At 42.8% G+C, this 20,530-nt stretch overlaps 1 protein-coding gene across 2 annotated transcripts; it reads left to right on the top strand.

Moving 5' to 3' along the window:
- The first annotated feature begins 5,408 nt into the window (after positions 1–5,408).
- Positions 5,409–20,507, top strand: F9 (coagulation factor IX). 2 transcript variants are annotated; one of them, XM_054996770.1, is made up of 8 exons: positions 5,409–5,526; positions 7,196–7,359; positions 8,172–8,196; positions 9,586–9,699; positions 11,201–11,329; positions 14,935–15,143; positions 18,541–18,655; positions 19,324–20,507. In XM_054996770.1, the coding sequence occupies exons 1-8, from the start codon at positions 5,460–5,462 to the stop codon at positions 19,866–19,868; spliced, it is 1,368 nt and encodes a 455-aa protein (XP_054852745.1). In that variant the 5' UTR covers positions 5,409–5,459; the 3' UTR covers positions 19,869–20,507. The 2 variants fall into 2 exon arrangements, with proteins under 2 accessions (XP_054852745.1, XP_054852746.1); XM_054996771.1 differs by having other exon boundaries at positions 5,414–5,526; positions 7,210–7,359.
- Positions 20,508–20,530: the final 23 nt, after the last annotated feature.

Here is a 20,530-nt window from a genome sequence, read left to right as displayed (position 1 = left end):
TCTTTGTAAACTTGGATTTATTTACCCTACGGCATTGAAATGTCCTTGATACTGACTGTACTAATCTCACACTATGTAATCTGCCTTGAGTCTCAGTGAGAAAGGCAGACTATAAATGACATAAGTAAAAAAATAATAAATAATGTATGAATCGTCTATCATGCTTTGTTTTGCTGTCAGCTAGGATTTTTGTTTTATTGCAAATAGTCATGCAATGAATTTTATTCTATTAATTTTATAATATAGAAGTAGACCATCCTAACTGCTGTTAAAGGAGGGAAAGCAGCAGAGCCTTAAGAGGGCAAACTATTTTTACACTCACCACAAGGGGGCAATAAAACAGCCTTAAAACAGCCTGGCAAAATTTCAACAACTGAAAATTGTTCTGGATTAAACATGAAGATAAACATTAGAAAAGGAAATCAGAAGATGGAGCATCCCAGGAACATGCCTAAAGCTTTACCACTTAGATCTGCTTCATTTCAATTTATGATACTTCAGCTAACAAGCTGAAATTTGGAACACAAGTATTCAAGGATACTACCTTATTGGAGAGAACATCTTTCCCTTGGACTGAAGAACCTGAAGTAATGTACTTAACTTCCTGAACAGCTAGAAAGCTGAAATTTGGTTATATATAATGTTAAAGAGACCTGAATCACAGTCTGCAAATGTGGACATTTTGAAACACTGAAATAAAAATAAGATCAAGATCAAGATAATCCACACGATGGTATTATAATAACATAATAATAACATTCAATTTATATACCACCCTTCAGGACAACTTAATGCCCACTCAGAGTGGTTTACAAAGTATGTCATTATTATCCCCAAGGTGGGTGGGGCTGAGAGAGCTCCAGAGAACTGTGACTGACCCAAGGTCACCCAGCTGGCTTCAAGTGGAGGAGGAGTGGGGAATCAAACCCAGCTCTCCAGATTAAAGTCCTGCACTCTTAACCACTACACCAAACTGGGTCACTATGCCCATTTAGTATGTATGGATGTGAGAGTTGAACAGTGAGGAAAGCTGAGATGAAGAAAATTGATTCATTTGAAATGTTTCAGGTGGGTAGCCGTGTTGGTCTGTAGTAGAAGAGCAAGATCTGGGTCCACTAGCACCTTAAAGACCAACTAGATTTCCAGGGGATGAGCTGTCAAAGGGAACTCTGGCTCTTGAGAGCTCATACCCTAGAAGTCTAGTGCTACTGGACCCAAATCTTGCTCATTTGAAATGTGGTGCTGAAGGAGAGTTTTACGGATACCATGGACAGACAAAAAGACAAATGAGTGAGTTCTAGATCAAATCAATCCTGAATACTTCCTTGAGGCAAAAATGACAACACTGAGGCTGTTGTGCTCGGGGTGAGTGATGAGAAGACAAGACTCATTGGAAAAGTCTACAATGCTAGGAAAGGTGCGAGGCAGTAGGAAAAGAGGAAGAGTCAAAATGAGATGACTTGACTCAATGAAGGAAGCCGTGTCCTCCGGTTTACAAGATCTGAGCAAGGGGGTTAATGTTAGGATGTTGGAAGGTCTTTCATAAGGTCGCCATAAGTCAGAAGTGACTCCATGGTACATAACACTCACATAAAACAAAATTTAGGACATTGGAGGTGAGTTGGGGGTGTATATTCCTTGTACCGGGATAGAAACTACTACGAGCCTTTTTTCCCTAGTTTTATGTGGTGCATTTTTTCCTCTTTTTTAAAAAAGAACAACATTGAATACTTTCAGATGAAGACACGGCTGCTTGGAATCACTTAAAAGACTCTGCAACTTGAAGTGAACGTTATGATTAGTTAGCTAGCTCTGCGTATTCCTTAAATTGTTTGCACTGTGTTCAAACAGACTGCTTTAATTTAATCTGATGCCAGTTGTGGATGTTCAGAAGTTTGCACAGACTGCTGCGGACAGAGAATGCAAGCTATAAATAGAAACTTCTGACTGAAGGTTCTCTAAAGTGGCTGTCACCCAAACTGAGAAAAGGAAGGCAAAAGATACCTGTTTAAATGGCTTTAATTTAGAAGCGCATAGGCATCAATTTTACTCTGAGTGCTCACTGGCATGCCTTTTGTACCCACAGGCACAAAGTGTGTGATATACTTAATTGGATTATGGATTTACCTGTTGTTAAAAGTTATCACCTTTTTAATGCCCCCTGCTCTTGTGCTTTTCACAGCCATCTAAAATGCAAAAATTAAGTAGGTGAAGCATTTCCAGGCGTGGAGACAGAAGGGGAAAAGAACTTTATCTGCTGAATTTTTTGTATATTAGGTTGATGTTTGAGGGAGGAAGAAAAAGGACCAGCCCAGTGAAGAAAACTTGACTACAGTGCAGCAATCAAGGACAGGCACTTGGTTGGTTGTAAATGTTGGTGTCTTTTAGGGGAAAAAAAGAAAAATGCAAGATTAGATAGAACTTTGGTCTGAGAGTCACTGTGGTATAGTGGTTAGTGTATCAGACTAGAACCTGGGCAGCCTTGGACCAGTTACAGAATCCTAGCCTAACCTACCTCACAGGGTTTTTGTGAGGACAAAATAGAGGAGAGGAGGAAAATGTCAGCTTAGGTCCCAATTTGGGAGAAAGATGGGGTATAAATGAAATAAACTAACAAGCCATCTTGAGTCTGATGCAAGAGAGCCTGTGCAATATGGGGCATCAGAGTACTAGAATGAGAGATGAGTTCATTTCATTTACTGTGCAGATGCAACACCCTCTGTAAGGAAAGTAATTCAACTCTACCACTGCAAGGAAAGAAAACTCTACCATTATAGCTACTGTGTAGCTGTAAAACTGTTCAGCAGCCATCAAGATGGACAGCCAACAGATTGGGTGTTCAACCCACAGGCGATCATGGACAAACATAGCATATTTGCCCCAACATATTTGCTGCACACTTTGTGGCGCCCCTAGGCCTAATTTTTTTAAAAAGGGGGGAGAGCTATTGAGCTATTCTTGAGCAGTTCTACGCGCACATGAAGATTGGGAGAATCATGATGGCAGCATGACAACAGTGTGTGTGTGGAGGGAGAATGCCATGTGCATCTGGTGTGAAAGGGAAACCACGGCTAAGAATAGTGAAAAAAACAGATTATCCTGTGCTGTCTGGAATATCCACTACAAGTGCAAATTGACCGACAATAGCTCTAGCAGCATAATCACCTTGGAAAATTCTCCTCATGTGGAATCAGCTCTGGATTTATTTTGGCCAAGCTGATGATGGCACAGAAGATTCGAAATTTGGTTTCTGGCAGCATGAAGCTGATCCCTGTGGGGGTTCCAGAAGAGGTAATTACTGGCAGATTAAAACAAAATCTCTGAATATATATATATATATATATATATATATATATATTAAAGAAACAGGATGTGTAGCATTATTAGCACCTCAACAGAACACATCAGTGTGATAAATTAATAATCATATTTACTTAACTCATTGGGAATATTTCCAGCTGTCTCTGCATCATTCGAAATAGGAAGCAGTCTTTGAACTTAAGAATTTCAAAGCAAGTTGAGGTGGGGGGTGTACAGTGGTGATTCTTTTTTCTCTTTTGCTTTTTGACATTTATGTAAATATTTCACAAGCAAAAGATCTGGAAGATGATGAAAGCAGAGTTTGTAATGGGAGCTCATCCAGAAGTCTAATTAAAAGAACATAAATATGAGAGGCGGGATAGCCCGAGCCAGTGGAGGTGGACAGATCTTCAGGGAGAGGAAATATGTCGATTCCTAGAGAGACTATAAGAGCAGAACCACAAGTGACAAAAGGCACAGATTGGACACTTGTCAGCTTCCCTCAAGTTTTGATGGGAAATGTAGGCATCCTGGTCTTGCAGCTTGGCTCTCTGACTGCAGTCCAATGGACTTTTCGACTGTCACTTGTCCAACATTCCACCAAGCTGCCTACATTTCCCATCAAAACTTGAGGGAAGCTGACAAGTGTCCAATCTGTGCCTTTTGTCACTTGTGGTTCTGCTCTTTAAGTTTAATGTTAAACACATCTGTGGTTTCCAATGGTCTGAGAATGATCCCTGATATCTTTTGGCATATTCAGATAGTGATGCCTAGCAGATATGGGTGTCCAGAAATGGCCTGGGAGCCAGTGAAGATGGGCCAAGGCTCAAATGGTGTGTTCCCTACAACCCACTCCAGTCAACATCCTGGCTGAAGCATTCTGCACTAGATGAAGTTTCTGAACCCTTTTCAAGGGCAGCCCCATGTAGAGTGAATTGCAGTAATCTAATCTTGAAGCAACCGAGCATGCACCACCATGGGCAGATCTTTTCTGCTCAAGAAAGGCTGCAGTTGGCTAACTAGTTGAAGCTGGTAAAGGCATTCCTGGCCACAACTGCCATCTACCTGGATCCAGGAGCACCCCCATACTATGAACATGTTTGTTCCAGGGAAGTGCAACTCCATCCTTTGGGGAGTTTAATACTTGAAATTCCAGTCTGCTCCAATGCAGCATATGAATACGGCTGGGATGCATTTTTAAGTCCTCCTGCATCAGCTGCACCAAGTCTCAATATCAACTTCATTATTCACTGGTGCAAAGATGCGCCACCAGCACAAAATAATGTAGGAAAGGTTGTATTAATGAAAAATTTGCAAATGTATTCTTAATAGTAAACTCAGTAACTGGTGATAGATCCAGAGGAGTTAGCCGTGTTAGTCTGTAGTAGCAAAATCAAAAAGAGTCCAGTAGCACCTTTAAGACCAGGCATCTGATGAAGAGAACTTGATTCTCGAAAGCTTATGCTACAATAAAATTGGTTAGTCTTAAAGGTGCTACTGGACTCTTTTTGATTTCAGTAACTGGTGGATTTTTTAAAATCCTGCCCTTCCTCTCATGTGCCCATGTTGGCATATCTACATTTTTAATCCATCCTGTAAAGTAAGTTGAGAGACTGTGACTTGAGCAAGGGCCCTTCATCCCCTTCTCCTATGAGCTCCATAATTCAATACAGACAGAGCTGGCCCAAGACACTTTGGAAATGAGGTGGAAAATCCAAATAGCACTTACCCTCAGTGAAAAAAAGTAGTACACTCAGTAACTGGTGGATTTTCTGCCCTAAAATTGTACTTCCAATCTGCTTCCTGAGCACAATCAACTTAAAGATTTGAGCCAGGACACAAATCCAGGACTCTCCAGACAAACCCATCATTTTCTTTACCTTCCACAGGCTGCTGTGAGTTAGGAAGATTGTAGTCAGCAATCCTTGCCCAGGCTGTTTGAAGTCACAAAGAATTCTTGTCCGAGATCATGCCCAGTTGGGCATTTATTTTATCTAGAGTAGCCTTTTCAGAATCTTCCAGAGATCCCCATTTAAGGGCTTTTAATCAGAAGGTTGTCCAGAGTTAAAACAAAACAAATATGTGCTTGTACTTTGGAACCATTTATCCAGAGGCACCCAGTTCACAATTTGCCGATGAAGTGACGCTGTTTAAAGAATATGGCAAAAGGCTCCTTGACGGTTGCTGTTTTCCTTCTGGGATATCTCCTTAATGCTGAATGTACAGGTTAGTTCATTTTAAAGCTAATCCATCACCTGTGTTTCTTTTGACTTGAGATAAGAGCCCCATTCCTATCATGTAATAAGGAATATATTATTACCAAGCAACATGCAAAGCTTCACTTCTGTCCCCCTTTACCCCATCTCAGATGATCTTCTAAAGAAAAGAGAAATAACACGTATGGCTCAACTGTCATTAATGGAAAGAACTGATTTTTCAGTCTAATTTGTGTTTTCTACCAATTTATAATGCAGAGATAATGTAGATTCACCACTTTAAATACCAAAGGAGTAAGAAAATGACAGTTGACAAGAAAATAAGATTCTTGTGACACCTTTAAAACTAATGGATTTACTGTGGCATATGCTTTTGAGAGTGTGAACCAGAAGCCAAAACTGGCTCACAAAAGCAGTAAATTCATTAACCTGGAATGTGTCAAAGGACTCTTTGTTATTTTGGCTGTAGTAAATGCAGCATAGCTATCTCCCTGGAAATTAAAGTGAAGTTATACCTGATGCATAGATCAGTTATACAGAAGAGAAATAAATATACTTTGACAGTGGGGTATATTTAAAATACAACCTGCAACGGTGAAGGAGAATTTATTCTAAAGGTGTTAGAGGGGAAGGATGCTTCATTTAACTCTTTTATCTGTATTAAAAGAATTCTATAAATGTCGTATTATTAAAAATTTGGCACCTCTCTTAATTAAGAAAGGGTTGGTCTGGGAATATAAGATATTATATAAATGCATAAATTATATACCCTACTTGGCTTAATGTTTAGGTAGTTTTCTTCCACTCATTTAATGATATTCTCCTGACTATATATTTCTATCAATTGGGGATGTGATCCAGAAAAACATTGTTATATTGTTTTTACCCTGCTTTTCAATCAAAAACATTGGCTCCTAATTTACAGAAATAAAAACAAATTCAATAAATAGAAGTTACAATACTAACGAGGTCTCAGGGCCCAATTATTTCCCCTGGTATGTCCCAAGGCTGAATTGACAGATATGGTCTGGGTGTTGTTCTGTGCTTCCCAGGCACACACATTCTTGATTTGGCTCAGAAGGAGGGGGCTTCAGCCTCCCCCATGTCATTTTCCAGATATTTAATAATCCCAGGGAGTTGTTATTCATCTCACTGGAGAACCTTAATGCTATGGACCGCCTGTTAAATTTTCCCAGCAGAACAAATAGCAACTCTATGGGGCCATTTCAGGTTGGCAACATAGCACAGGGAAGAAACCTTATGCTCCTTCTCCTCATGCACTAGAGGAAACATTGAACTCTTGGACCACATCTGTCAACATAGATTGTGCAATTAGAAACACACACACAGTGCAAGCATGATAGAAGGGGGCTTGCCTGTTTCCTCTTTCCCTGGGAACGGATGGATAGATGGATGGATATGGGTTGCAGGCAGGTACAAGGATGGATGCAAGAGGTGGATGCTGAGATAGACAGAAGTGAGATATCAATGGGGGCTTTCTCATCTCCTTTTCTTAGCCACTCTGTTCCATAATGTGTATTAGAGCACCCCGAAATCCGTGACTTTCAAAAATGGCTGAAGAAGCCAGAGAGGATTTATGTTTAGACAGTTGCAGTGGCAGTTTGTTCTTACATGTCCCTGTCTGTAATCTGTACTTTTTATATATACATATACTGAAGTTTTCATTGATCAGGAAGAGGCAAATTCTGTTTTGTACCGATATAAACGATTCAATTCTGGACGCCTGGAAGAAGTGATTGCTGGAAACCTTGAGCGAGAGTGCTTGGAAGAAAAATGCAGCTTCGAGGAGGCAAGAGAAGTCTTTGAAAACCACGAGAAAACGGTGAGCCACGTTTTCCAATCTGTAGGAAGAGCCCTGCTGGATCACATCCGAGGTCCATCTAACCCAGCAAGAGTGGCCAAGCAAATTGCCCAGGAGGGCCTTCCTTGTTGTTCCCTCAGCAGCTGGCATACTGCCTCTGAATATGGAAGTTCCATTTACCCATCCTGTGCTATCTTCCATTAAGTTGTCCAATTCCCTTTTTATATTCATGTATGCTATTGACCATCAATTCATCCTGTGGCAATAAGTTTCACAAGCTAATTACACATGGTATGAACAGAGCCTCTCTTTCTTCCAAAGTCCTCCAACTTTGTCACTGGGCTCTAAATGGGAGATAACCAACTGCCTGCACTTATTAAATACAACTGCATTCTAATGGCATAATTACTATAGTGTCATCCCCATTAGATACTGCTGGTTTATACCATAGTAATGCATATTCTGCAGTATGGAGAAGTTGATTGTGTAACCTACACACACAGAGCAAATATGCCTAATTTCTCTTCACTTGTATTAGTCTGCAGTACAGTTTTGTATATTTCTGGTTTTTCTGGTCATGGGGAAGGTCAAGTAATGAATGAAGGCTCACCCCTGATGGGGTTTGCATTCCTGTGGAATTGCTGCACATACATACTGCTGTTTCAGATCTGAGCTACAGAGAATCACATACTGTACACTGATCTCTGAAATATAGGCATTACAAATGTCCATTGTATCTAGATATACATAACAGTATATGGTTTATGCTTCTGATGAATGGCTTTTCTGCTAGAGTTTATTTTTTTAATACAATTCTAATATTTTCCTTGCAGACGGAATTTTGGAATGCATACATAGGTGAGTGAAAGTTTATCATCTTACTTCAAATACATTATATTGCTGTGTATTCCTTATAGAATGTGTGTTCAGTGGTTGTTATGCAAAGACTATCATTCATTATGTGGAAGTAGCTTTACTGGATAGCTGGTCAAATTTTTGAGACAGTCAATAATCATAGCCGCTTGGTTAAGTCTGACATCCATCACCATTGTAGATTGTTTTGCGATACTTTTTTGCCATAAATTCATCAACCCACATCAGACTATTCACAGTACTGGTTGTGTAATTAGGCTACATTTGATAAGTGGACTTGGTTGTGTTGTGATCCCGTAGGGCTATCTGAAACAGTGCCTTAGAAAACCAGAAGTATTGGTTGACATGTGGCTCTTTCTACAGGGAACAGCCTTTATTGGAATGATAAACTGTCATCTCATGTTCAACTATACATTTTGGGAATGCTGCCATTTTGAAAATTTCATAATTACAACAATTACAACTCTTTCCAGTTGATTATAAAGGTCTATATATCAGAAAAAGCAGTTTCTCGAGGTCATTTATATATTGTATTGTCGAAGGCTTTCACGGCCGGAGAACGATGGTTGTTGGGGGTTTTCCGGGCTGTATTGCCGTGGTCTTGGCATTGTAGTTCCTGACGTTTCGCCAGCAGCTGTGGCTGGCATCTTCAGAGGTGTAGCACCAAAAGACAGAGATCTCTCAGTGTCTCTCCACTGAGAGATCTCTGTCTTTTGGTGCTACACCTCTGAAGATGCCAGCCACAGCTGCTGGCGAAACGTCAGGAACTACAATGCCAAGACCACGGCAATACAGCCCGGAAAACCCCCAACAACCATCATTTATATATTAATTGAATTATTGCCCCCATTTACCCTGGGGGCTACCTGTTGGCCATATGGGGACAAATCCCTGTGTGGAAACAGTTGACAGATATAGCACCCCAGTCCTCACATGTGAGCAAGTCTAAATGTCTACATCATTGGAGAGCCAGTTTGGTGTAGTGGTTAAGAGCACGGGACTCTAATCTGGAGAGCCGGGTTTGATTCCCCACTCCTCCACTTGAAGCCAGCTGGGTGACCTTGGGCTAGTCACACAGCTCTCTGGAGTTCTCTCAGCCCCACCCACCTCACAGAGTGTTTTGCTGTGGGGATAAGAGTAATATACTTTGTAAACTGCTCTGAGTGGGCATTAAGTTGTCCTGAAGGGCGGTATATAAATCGAAAGTTGTTGTTGTTGTTATTGAATTTTTTCTTTCCATTGTTCAGTTTGACATTGCCAACTCTTCAGGGCAGGGATCTGTCCTCTTTACTGGGAGAGTAACAAAGATATAAATATAAATAATGATATTGTTCTTGGACTTTCCAAGTTACTGTTCAACTTTTAATTTCCAAGATGGAAACCAATGTGATTCAAACCCTTGTACAAATGGGGGGACATGTGAAGATCAAGTCGGTAACTACGTATGTTGGTGTCCAGCTGGTTATGAAGGAAGGAACTGTGAGTTAGGTAAGTAAAGGGCAGGATTCAAGACTTGTCCAGCCTACCTAGTTATTTTGAACAATGGGTCTAGCCTACCTTGGTATTATTTTGGTGTCTCATTCAACCTTTTACTTGTGTTAGGTCAACAGAAAATGACAGAAATATTACTTTATTTCTATCTATCTTATTAATAGTCGGCCTTCCCACAGAAACCCAAGATGGACACGGGTGGTATCTTACCATCTGTGTACAGATGACATGGAGTTTTTCCACTTTTTGCTGCAGCTCCCTCTGACCACTGGAAAGGTCACTCTCCAGAGTTGCAGAGTATTTGTAGAGGAACAGCCATGAGGCTGGAGTGAGGAAGGACAAAAGAATGAAATTGCCCCCTCCCCTTAGCAGTGTGTAGAACAGGAAGAAAGAACACTTTTAATTCCAGTGTCCCTAAAGCCAGGAGGCTGTTTTTCCACCCCTGGCCTGTGAACCCAGGACTGAGCCCTCCAGGGGTCACAAAGAACTGCAGCAATAGGGAGGAACATGCATAGCAGTAGGATACCACCCTCGAATGAAGAATACTAAATTTCAGTTTATTCACACATTCACTCAATTAAATACACTATAAAATTATTGGTTATTTTCAGTCCTGTTTTGTACTTGTGGCATATCAGATTATGGTAGATTGATTATCTGGATTATGATAGATTGATAGCAGTGGCTGTAGGGGCCTGCCATTTTCTTGAGCAAGTAGGTACCCCTGTATATTGGTAGCCCATTGCTCAGTACCAAGGGTGCCAAGTAATGAGCCATACCCTAAAGGAGAGTGGTATGTTAAACATTCTGCATTAGTTAAACATTCTGCATTCTGCAGGGTGTTGGTTAATGATGAAAGCCAAAAGCTATGGCCTGGATGCCCCAGCGGCGAAACTAACTACATAGAATCTAGGTGCTAGAAGCCATGCATGTGTGTTGCTCAATTTCTCCAAGTCTAAGTAGCAGCTGAATCTGTGAACCAAGTTATTTAAAAGAGTTACATTTCAGGATATTTGAAAGTTCTGTCTTTCATGAAGGGGTGTATGAATGTGCTATTTTTTGTCTCTTTTTGTTTCAACATGGTGTCATTTGAACATTTTAACCCCACTCATTGTCCCCAAGTTGCTTCTTTTACGCCATTTATATGCACACACAAAAAAGTGTTAAAAATTGCATACATTGAAAGGGAACAGTACAGTGCAAGGAAATAAAAAATGGCATAAAATTATAGACTCACAGATCCGTTTCACACAAGGAAGAAGTGGAACTGAAACAGGGATTTTCAAATCAAAACAGTAAAGGTGAGAAATTTGACGGCATCCCAGTGTTATATGACTCATACAGTCACCACTTACCTGGCTTTATGCAATACACTTACATGCAAGAACTAGACCTGTTATAGGATAGATGGCAGGTCATCTTCCTTGTACTCTGCCTCTCCTCAAAGCCTTTTAAAGATCCTTCATCTTTAATTAAATGTGATTTCCCCTCTAATCAGATGCTACATGCTCAACAAAGAATGGAGGATGCAAGCAATTTTGCAAGAATGGCCCATCAGGAAGAGTGATCTGTTCCTGTGCCCCTGGTTATAAGCTCGGGGCAGACCAGAAGACCTGTGAACCAGCAGGTAAAAGATTCTACAGTCTTTGATAACAGATTGTGGATCTCCCAGTCTTGCAGCAGAATGACCCTTCCAGATCTCAACATCTCATTGAGAAATTATGAGAAAAACTTCCCTCTGAATAAGTTCATCTCTGGAATTAAGAAAAGAGATTTTGCTTTCAGGAAATGCATTTGAGATTTGCTTGCCAGACACACATATCAGGTTGAAATGGACACCATCTTTCATGTACCTTCAACTGACATACCAGAAGGTTTACTCGTCTGTTTCACTGGTGTTGGTGTGAGCGGTTTTGGCTTCTTCCAAAGATAGTTAAAGTACTACCGAACCTACAAAAGCAGTTTGAGCAGTGGTGGTGGCAGGATCAAGGGGACGGGGGTGGGATGTAGGTAACGTCAGCTGGATATTGCTTTCAACCAAGGTCACCACATTACAACCTACACACATTAGTTTCAGACAGTAATTGTTCCTCCCATCCATTCTCTCCATTGTATGCCTCCTCTCACACGAGTTGTGTGGCACACCTGGATCCCTGTTTGCTACAGCAGGATAAGAGAACCAAGATGGAATGAACACAAAGCCTATGTTCATATTTATTCAAATAGCATAATGGGAGATTTAAAGAACATGAATGGTCGGAAGGGGACAACCCTTATGTTACAGCCAGAGACTTCACTGTGGGGGATCACAGGCCAGGTCTCCCTGGGTGGCCTTGTCACTATCCTGCCGCTGAAACCCTCTTTGCACACCAGAAGGTGCTCCGGCAAACATTAATAATAATAAATGTCTGGCCAAGCTGAATACTTCTGTGCAATATATTTCCAAGCACTTTTAATTGCTGCACTTACTGAGTTACGACAGTTCCCTATGGTGCCATAATTTTAAGCCACACTAATATGAAAGCTTGAAATCTTGGTGCCTTCCATTATCCTGACAGGAAGATGGCCAATCCCATCGTTTTCCTTCTTCCCTTTTCCTCTTCATAATACTGGTCGCTTCCACACATCCTTAATGAGACGGCCTGCCAACGGAACTTTACACACTCATTACACACGTCATTGTTCCCCATGCACGAGCAGGTCATAACGATCCTGCTTTTTAAACGTTTTTTTGTGAAACTTATTTTAATCTGTTTTCATTTTTGATGCCAGTTTTTCCACACGATTACCTAGCGTATCAAAACATATGGACGCTTTTTTGCACTTTTAAAGTGCCCTCCCACAAATCTCTAACCCCTCCTCTCACCATTACCCCTCCCACACATGCGTCTGGCTTACATGCATGATTGTATAATTCCCCCCCCCCCTTTTAAATTTTCTTTAATGGTCCTTGCACTATTAAGATATCTATGTATACAAAGGGAATCATGCTGCCATGCTTGCTACATTAGATCACTCAGCAATCAGACTATCAGTCTAGGAACAACATTGGGAATGGAATGCCATTTCTGATTTTATTTCAAACTAGCAATAAGGCCCGTTGTTTGGGAAAATACAACAGGCTGAGCAGCGCTTCCCCTCCCCGCGCCTCAGTGGTAGAGAATGGAGTACTGTGCATGCCCAATATCTACAGAAGCTGAAAGACAGGACAACAGTATAGTACAATCCCACATGAGCTCAAAAAAAAAAAGGCAATTTGGGCGGGAAAGCACCAACGTCATTTGTGACGAGGCGCAGATAAAGAACGTGTTTTTTTTCTGTGACGAACACCCACAAAACACACATGAGGATGATACATGTGGAAGGTGAGTTCTTGAAGCGGATTGGGAATACATGGCTTTGGGACAGGGAAAACCTGAAAAAATTGGACCGTGTGGAAGCGAGCACTGAGGTCAGATGCACAGCCCCATCAAAGTACTCAAGTATGGAATAGTTTGTTAAATTCTAGAGATGGCTGTGTTAGTTTGTTGCCTGGGAGCAAGCTTTGTGGCTCACTCAAAGATAGAACAGCAGGGTTCAAGTCCAGTAGTACGTTGTAAACTAACAAGATTTTCACAGATATCTAATGAAGGGACCTTTGACTCTCAAAAGCTTATACCTTGAATATCATGCTGGTCTGCAAGGTGCTACTGGTTTTGAATCTTGCTTTTCTACTGCAGGCAACATGTCTACCCATGCGAAACTAAACGTAGATGTAGATGAACACTTGATGCTGCCTTATACCAAATCAGACCATGGGTCTATCAACATCAATACTGTCTACTCTGACTGGTAGTAGCTCTCTAGGGTCTCAGGTAGATAGGGCTGCCAGACCCCCGGTGGGGGCAGGGGATCCCCCGCCCCTGCCCCCACCCTCCCACCCCCGCCCCCACCTACCTGGCCAGCGGGGGGGGCACACACCCTCAATGCACGCCCCCCTGCGGTGCTGCGCGCCCCTGCACACAGCAGCAGCCAGGATCAGGCCTGTTTGGGCCTGGATCGGGGTCCCTGTGGAGCGCGGGAGCATTCCTGTGCTCCGCAAGGGCCCACAACGGACCCAATCCATGCCAAAATGGGCCTGATCCATGCCAAAACGGGCGCGGATTGGGCCCGTTTTGGCGTGGATTGGGCCCGTTGTGGGCCCCTGTGGAGCGCAGGAACGCTCCTGCGCTCCGCAGGGGCCCACAATGGGCCCAATCCACGCCCAAACGGGCTGCGTAGTGACGTCACCAAGTGACGTCATCGCGCTTGCAGAAGCACGCGCGCACCCCCCCCCCCTCAGGTAAGAGCCAGGCCCCAATCTCCCGCTGGGAGATCGAGGGGGCCTGGCAACCCTACAGGTAGAGGCTTTTCATATCGCCTGCTACCATATCCTTTTAACTGGGAATACTGTGGATTGAATCTGGACCTTCTGCTGATATTTTACCACTGATCCATAGTCCCTCCCTGGATATTTACACTATTAAAAAGGGGCTGCCTCCTCCAATGGCAGCCCCCTTTTGAGGTCTTTCTCTCCCCTCTCCATATTATTTAGGCATGCATACTTGGGCTACCACTTGATTAAATATGAACATAAAAATTGGCCTTACACCAAGTGAGACCATTAGTCAACTTCATAGATCCAGAGGAGTTAGCTGTGTTAGTCTGTAGTAGCAAAATGGCAAAGAGTGCTGCTGGACTCTTTGCCATTATTCAACTTAGCACAGTCCATTCTGACTGGCAGTTCCTTCCAAAGGTCTCAGGGAACGATAGGCCTTTTCTGTCACTTGCAACCCAAGATCCTGGACATGCCATAAACTCAACCTGGGATCTTCTGCCTGCAAACCATGCAATCTGCCAAAGAGCCACAAAGGTTATCCCAAGGTTGCCAAAAAAAAAAAAAAAGATTAAACTACTTAAAAGTGACAGAGGTCACATTTGGGTTGCCTGTAGTTGAAAGTGGAGAATTAGCAACTCAGAGCCCTCCAAAGCAGGAAGAGACTTTGAAGAGACCACCAAGAGATAAACCCATTGCCCTTCTCTGGCCTAAACACTATGGGAAAGAGAGAGAGAACTCAACACAGGGCTGCCATTTATGGCAGCAGCTCAGTGTCTAGTTTCCCCCATAGACTAATAAACCTACAATAGCATATGCTTGGATTTACCAGAGACTACGTTGTCAGAGGAAAGAAACATTTCATATTCTTATTGCAGTGCCCTATCCATGCGGAAGGATTACAGCTCCAGAGGCAGTCAGCAAACTCACCCGTTCTATGAACACGTTTGACAACTGGTTCTCCACCAATGAGACAGATGATATCACAGAAGAAATGGACAACAGCACTCAGATTGTTCCCCTGGCAGCAACCCGAAATCGAGTGGTTGGGGGCAGAAACAGCAAGAAAGGCGAAGTGCCTTGGCAGGTAGCACAAGCTGCTGTAGCACAATGGCTAAGTGGTTCAGCTGCAAATCAGCACTCTTCTGGTTTGAATCCCACTACTGCCATGAGCTCAGTAGGTGGCCTTGGGTAAGCCACCCCTCTTATCCCCAGCTCTCCAGCTGTATCATGGGGATAATAATGCTATCTTGTTCACCGCTCTGAGAGCGGGACCACAAGTGACGCCTAACACAGGTTGGACACTAGTCAGCTTCCCTCAAGTTTTGATGGGAAAAGTAGGCATCCTAGTCTTGCAGCTTGACTCTCCGACTGCTGTCCAATGGACTTTTCAACTGTCACTTGTCCAACATTCCGCCAAGCTGCCTACATTTCCCATCAAAACTTGAGGGAAGCTGGCAAGTGTCCAACCTGTGTCAGGCGTCACTTGTGGTCCCGCTCTGAGCGAGGCACTAATCTGTCTAGAAGATGAGCACCATTGTAATTTATTATTATTACTATTACTGTTACTGTTACTATTACGTAACAGTACTTGGCAGTTTTGCACAGAAATCTGCAACTGGTCCACATCATAAGAGGATCCTTGCTGGATCAGTCCAGAGGTCCATCTTGTCCAGCTTCCTGTTTCACACGCTTGGCACTGGAGGGCCGAAGACCAGGCCACAGTGGCCAAAGCCTTCCCCTGATGTTACTTTGTGCTGGTTTCAGAGGTTTACTGCCTCTGAACATGAAGGTTGCCTTTACTAACCACAGCTAGTAGCAACGGTTGAACCTGTCCTTTATCAATTTATCTAACCCCCTTTAAAGCCATCTGTACTCATAGCCATCAGTACCTCAGCTGGCAGTGAATTTCACAATTTAATTACTTGTTAAGTAAAGAAGTGTTTGCTTTGGTTTGTCCTGCCCCTCTTACCTATCGATAGCATTGGGTACTTCTGAGTTCTTTTAAGAGTGAGGGAGAAAAAGCTCCCTCTATCCACTTTCTCTCCCCCATACTAACTTCGTAAACTTCTATTATAAGCCCTCCCATGAGCCTTCTTTTAAGCCTCAGATTCTCCAGCCTTTCCTCCCCGTCTTGGTTGTCTGCGTCTGTATCTTTTGCAGCTCTGTCCTTGTGGAGATACAGAGAACAGAACTGTACACAGTTCCAAATGAGATTGCACCATGGCTCTATACAAGGACATTACAATATTTGCCATTTTGTTCTCAGTCCTTTTCCTAATAATCCCCAGCATGGAGTTTGCCTTTTTCACTGCTGCTGCACATCGGATCGACATTTTTATTGAGCTGTCCATTGTAACTCCATCAGGTGGATGCAGCTTAACAAGTTTACAGGAAGGATTAAAAAATAGCTCCTAAATCCAAGCTTGGGTTAAGCAGCCTGTTGGATTTAGACCAGTGCAAAAGCAAGGTATCATGACTAAGCAGGTGGTTTGGTGCAATGACGTGGCAGTGGTGATGGAGAGTGCCATCAAGTAATATCTGACTTATGGCGACGACTCCTGGTGATATTTTCATGGCAAGAGACTAACAGGTGGTTTTCCATTGCCTGCCTCTACAACCCTGGTCTTCATTGGAGGTCTCCCATCTAATGACTACCCAAGGCTGACCCTGCTTAGCATCTGAGATCTGACAAAATGCTTGGGCTATCCATAATACAGCGGGCAGTTTCCAGCAGAGAGAGAGAGAGAGAGAGAGAGAGAGAGAGAGAGAGAGAGAGAGAGAGTGAGAGAGAGGGGGGGGTACTTCTTTAAACTGAATAAATGCTGCAAATTATGAACATTTATGCACGTTTGATTTTGCTTAATTTATTTCACTAGCCACAAAGCAAGGAAGGGAATTTGATGCCGAGCACTGAAGCATTCCCCTTGGATGCTACAAATCCTATTCAGAGGAAATAAGTCCAGTTTCTCTGATTTTCCTAGGCACTGATCACACACTACTCCTTTTCAGGGCTTTTTTTCTGGGGAAAGAGGTGGGGGAACTCTCACCCGGGGCAACTCCCAGGAGGAGGTGGTGCTACCTCTCCTCCTACAGTGTGGAGGAGAAAAGGGGATTTTGTACTTAAACTTTGCCACAAAAGCGCTGAATTCCTCCTTAAATGCTGTACCATTCAGCCTCTGCTGCCCTCTAGGGGACAGATACCACCCAAAGGACGTTTACTTTCCCTGTCTATGTGATCTGGAACAGCAGTTGTAGTTAAGTGCAGTAGATTCTTCTTCTTTTCATTTGCCTGAGACCAGCTGTGTTCCTTGGCTTCAGGCCACATAATTGCTCTATCTGTAACACAACTGTGAAACCCAAGATGCAAGTTGCTTCAAAGCTCCTGAAATGCACCACAGGCCACCCAGCAATGGTACCTGCTACCTCACCTCCAACCTACCACCCAGATCCAACCCCAGCATCATTTGAAATCACATGACTTACCTGGGGTCTCCCAGTGTTGTCCCCTCTCCTTCTTAGCACCTCTTAGTGGCTTCCCTTTGTCAGTATTAGCGCTATTCCCAGCTCTGATCTCCACAAAGGCCAATCCTATGTTGACTCGGTATATGAGTTTCACTGCATTCAGTAATTCTTAGTGCCAAATCACGTGATAAGTGATTGGAAAGCCCAGCTTTTTTGAAAATCGGGTATGGTGTTTGTGTGCATGTGTCTTTTTTGGTCAGGACCACAGTATGCAGGAAGGGGAAGGGTTTTTTAAACTTTTTTCTCCCTGATGCTGTTTGCCCAACCTGAAATGCTCCTAGAAAGCTGTTATGGGTACCCCCTGGGGACAAACTTATGGGAAGCCACACATTTCCCTCAATGGGACAAACAATGACTCCTCAAAGCTGTTTCAGATTGAGGAAAAGGTACAGTGTGTGCATGTGGAGGGAGGGAATTTAATCCCCTCTCCTCACATGCTGGAATCCCCAATCATAATTGGGTCCCCTTGCTTCAGATTGCTACATTTTTTTAAAAAGCTGGAGAAACTGATCATAGAACTTCAAGCACCTTAGTTGGTTTGGCCCTTAATTCTTCATACTGTAGCAATGAGTATCTGAAATGCTAGGGTCTATGTTTACATGCCAAGAAATTTATCAGCATCCAATATATATTTCTCACTTGTAACACGGGGTTCAATAGTGTGACCATCACAGTTTGGTGACTGTCAACACTTACCAACATATCTGACTTTTCGAAGCATTCAAAAAATGTATCTGAGATTGCCAGCGTCCACTTGCAAATGAAATCATTTGCTAAAATGCAGCCCTTCACTGTAACATGCATGTAACATGCTTTACCACCAAGGTGTTATACAGACCCTATCCATCATCAGCCAAGCTACACAATTCCTTTGAAAACGGGCCATACCCAATTTTGGAGTGCCCTCCAGCCTGGTTTTATAAATTGTTAATGAACTAGTATTTTCTTTATGCTCACAGGTTTATTTGCTTAACAATGAGCAGAAGGGATTCTGTGGGGGCTCGATCATCAATGAAAACTGGATTGTGACCGCAGCACACTGCATTGAGTCTGGACCAGTCACTATTGTTGCAGGTAAAGCAATGGAACAACTCGGCTATTGGGATTTAGTGCTTTCCTCCTGAAGAAAGAGGGGTAAGGTGCAAGGGATGGAAGAATCAAAATGGTGGGGTGGCTTTTGAAAAAGAGACTAGTAGTGGGTTCACCTGACCCATGTGGCCCTTGTGTAAAATACCATTATTTTTTTAAAAGATCAACAGAAATCCTGGGTCCATCTTTAGCTGGCACCAGAAACGTATATGGGGAAAGGAGTTCCACAACTGCAGTATCACCATAGAAAAGGGCCTGTCTCATACGGCCACCCACATTTCATCTAAATGTGGCACGTTGCAATGATGTGACACACAGTGTAATGATGATCATCAGATGAGGACTGCAAAAATGGGACAGGGCCTTCAAAACTGCACCGGTTTATCTCAAAGATCACTGGTGCAGGTGTGAAAGGGAGATCATGGATATTCCCATGTGCAGATACTCACAGGGAATATGAGTTGGGGCGGGGTTCAAGAGTCCTGGGATGTCTCGACCAGCCTTGGGCCTTCTCAGTCTTACCTGCTGGCTATGAGGGTAATACTGGATTCACTGGGTGGGCCCTTGATTGGACAAGCAAATCAGTTCTAACAATAAACACAATGTCGATTTCTGTTTTTGAAAAAATGGCATTGTGATGGCTCATTTTCCAGGTGAACTCCGCACAGAGGAAAAGGACTACACTGAACAATACCGCAGTGTGATAAGAATAATCCCTTATCCGGCATACAATAGTAGCCTGAGGTACCACAATGACATCGCTCTCCTCGAACTGGATTCGCCGCTAGAGTTGAATAGTTATGTCACTCCTATTTGCATAGCAGACAAAGACTTCACAAACAGCCTTCTCAAGTTTGGAACAAGCACTGTAAGTGGATGGGGAAGGCTGGCATACCAAGGGAGGGAGGCAAGCATCCTCCAGGTTCTGAAAGTTCAGTTAATTGACCGGGCAACCTGTTTGAGGAGCACCAGATTCTCCATTGTGCCCAGCATGTTCTGTGCAGGGCATCCTTACGAGGCAAAGGATACATGCCAAGGAGACAGCGGAGGTCCACATGCCACAGATATGGAAGGCACATGGTTTCTAACTGGAATAACCAGTTGGGGAGAACAGTGTGCCATGAAAGATAAATATGGCGTCTACACCAGAGTTGCAAGGTATGTTAAGTGGATCAGAGAGACAACAAAGCGTACATAAGGCCAGAGCCAAAATATTTTGATTCCTTTCCAAAGGATTATCTGATTGTGGAGAGGGGAAAGTTTAAACTCCCAATCTATATTCTCAAATAATTCCAGAGGGGTAGCTGCAGTACAAGCCTGCTGTAGCAAAAATAAACATACGTCTTGTAGCATACTGTTATTCTAACATAAGCTTTTGTGGACGAGCTTCATCAAATGTAAGCAGATCAACATGCATCTGACAAAGTAGATTCTAGTAAAAAAAATCTTATGAAAACTTATGCTAGAATAAAAATTTGCTGGATTTTAAAGCCCCAAGACTCCTACTCTGAAATAGTTTGAGATTATTTTTTTCCCTTAACATTGAGAAGTTGAACATATCTTTTAGAAACATGGTTTACACATGATGTTTCTACCTGGAAAATAGTGGTGTATTTCCATGGGGTAGTTGCAATGTTGTGAACACATCAACATGCATCACCATCAGATCCTCATCTGATTAGAAAGGCGGCGGGGAGGGTGGGGGGGGGACACCTACCTCACAGAGTTGTTCTGAGGGTGATCATGTTGTAAAGAATTGCAAATGAATCCAGCACTCAATGTATTGATGCGTTATAATGAATTGCAATGCACCCACAAATAAATTGCAACCTGAGTACTTACTGTGAACTAGGGCAGCAG

This window comes from Eublepharis macularius, chromosome 13 (assembly GCF_028583425.1).
Source record: "Eublepharis macularius isolate TG4126 chromosome 13, MPM_Emac_v1.0, whole genome shotgun sequence".
NCBI lineage: Eukaryota > Metazoa > Chordata > Lepidosauria > Squamata > Eublepharidae > Eublepharis > Eublepharis macularius.
This window is presented reverse-complemented; position numbering and strand designations above follow the sequence as displayed.

What these genes read in the sequence shown, in the direction of transcription:
- F9 (XM_054996770.1), top strand. Translation starts at nt 5,460, where the DNA reads ATGGCAAAAGGCTCCTTGACGGTTGCTGTTTTCCTTCTGGGATATCTC. An exon ending in CCTTAATGCTGAATGTACAG is followed by an intron (nt 5,527 to 7,195) that starts GTTAGTTCATTT and finishes CATATACTGAAG; the next exon opens with TTTTCATTGATCAGGAAGAG. An exon ending in AAGGCGAAGTGCCTTGGCAG is followed by an intron (nt 15,144 to 18,540) that starts GTAGCACAAGCT and finishes TTATGCTCACAG; the next exon opens with GTTTATTTGCTTAACAATGA.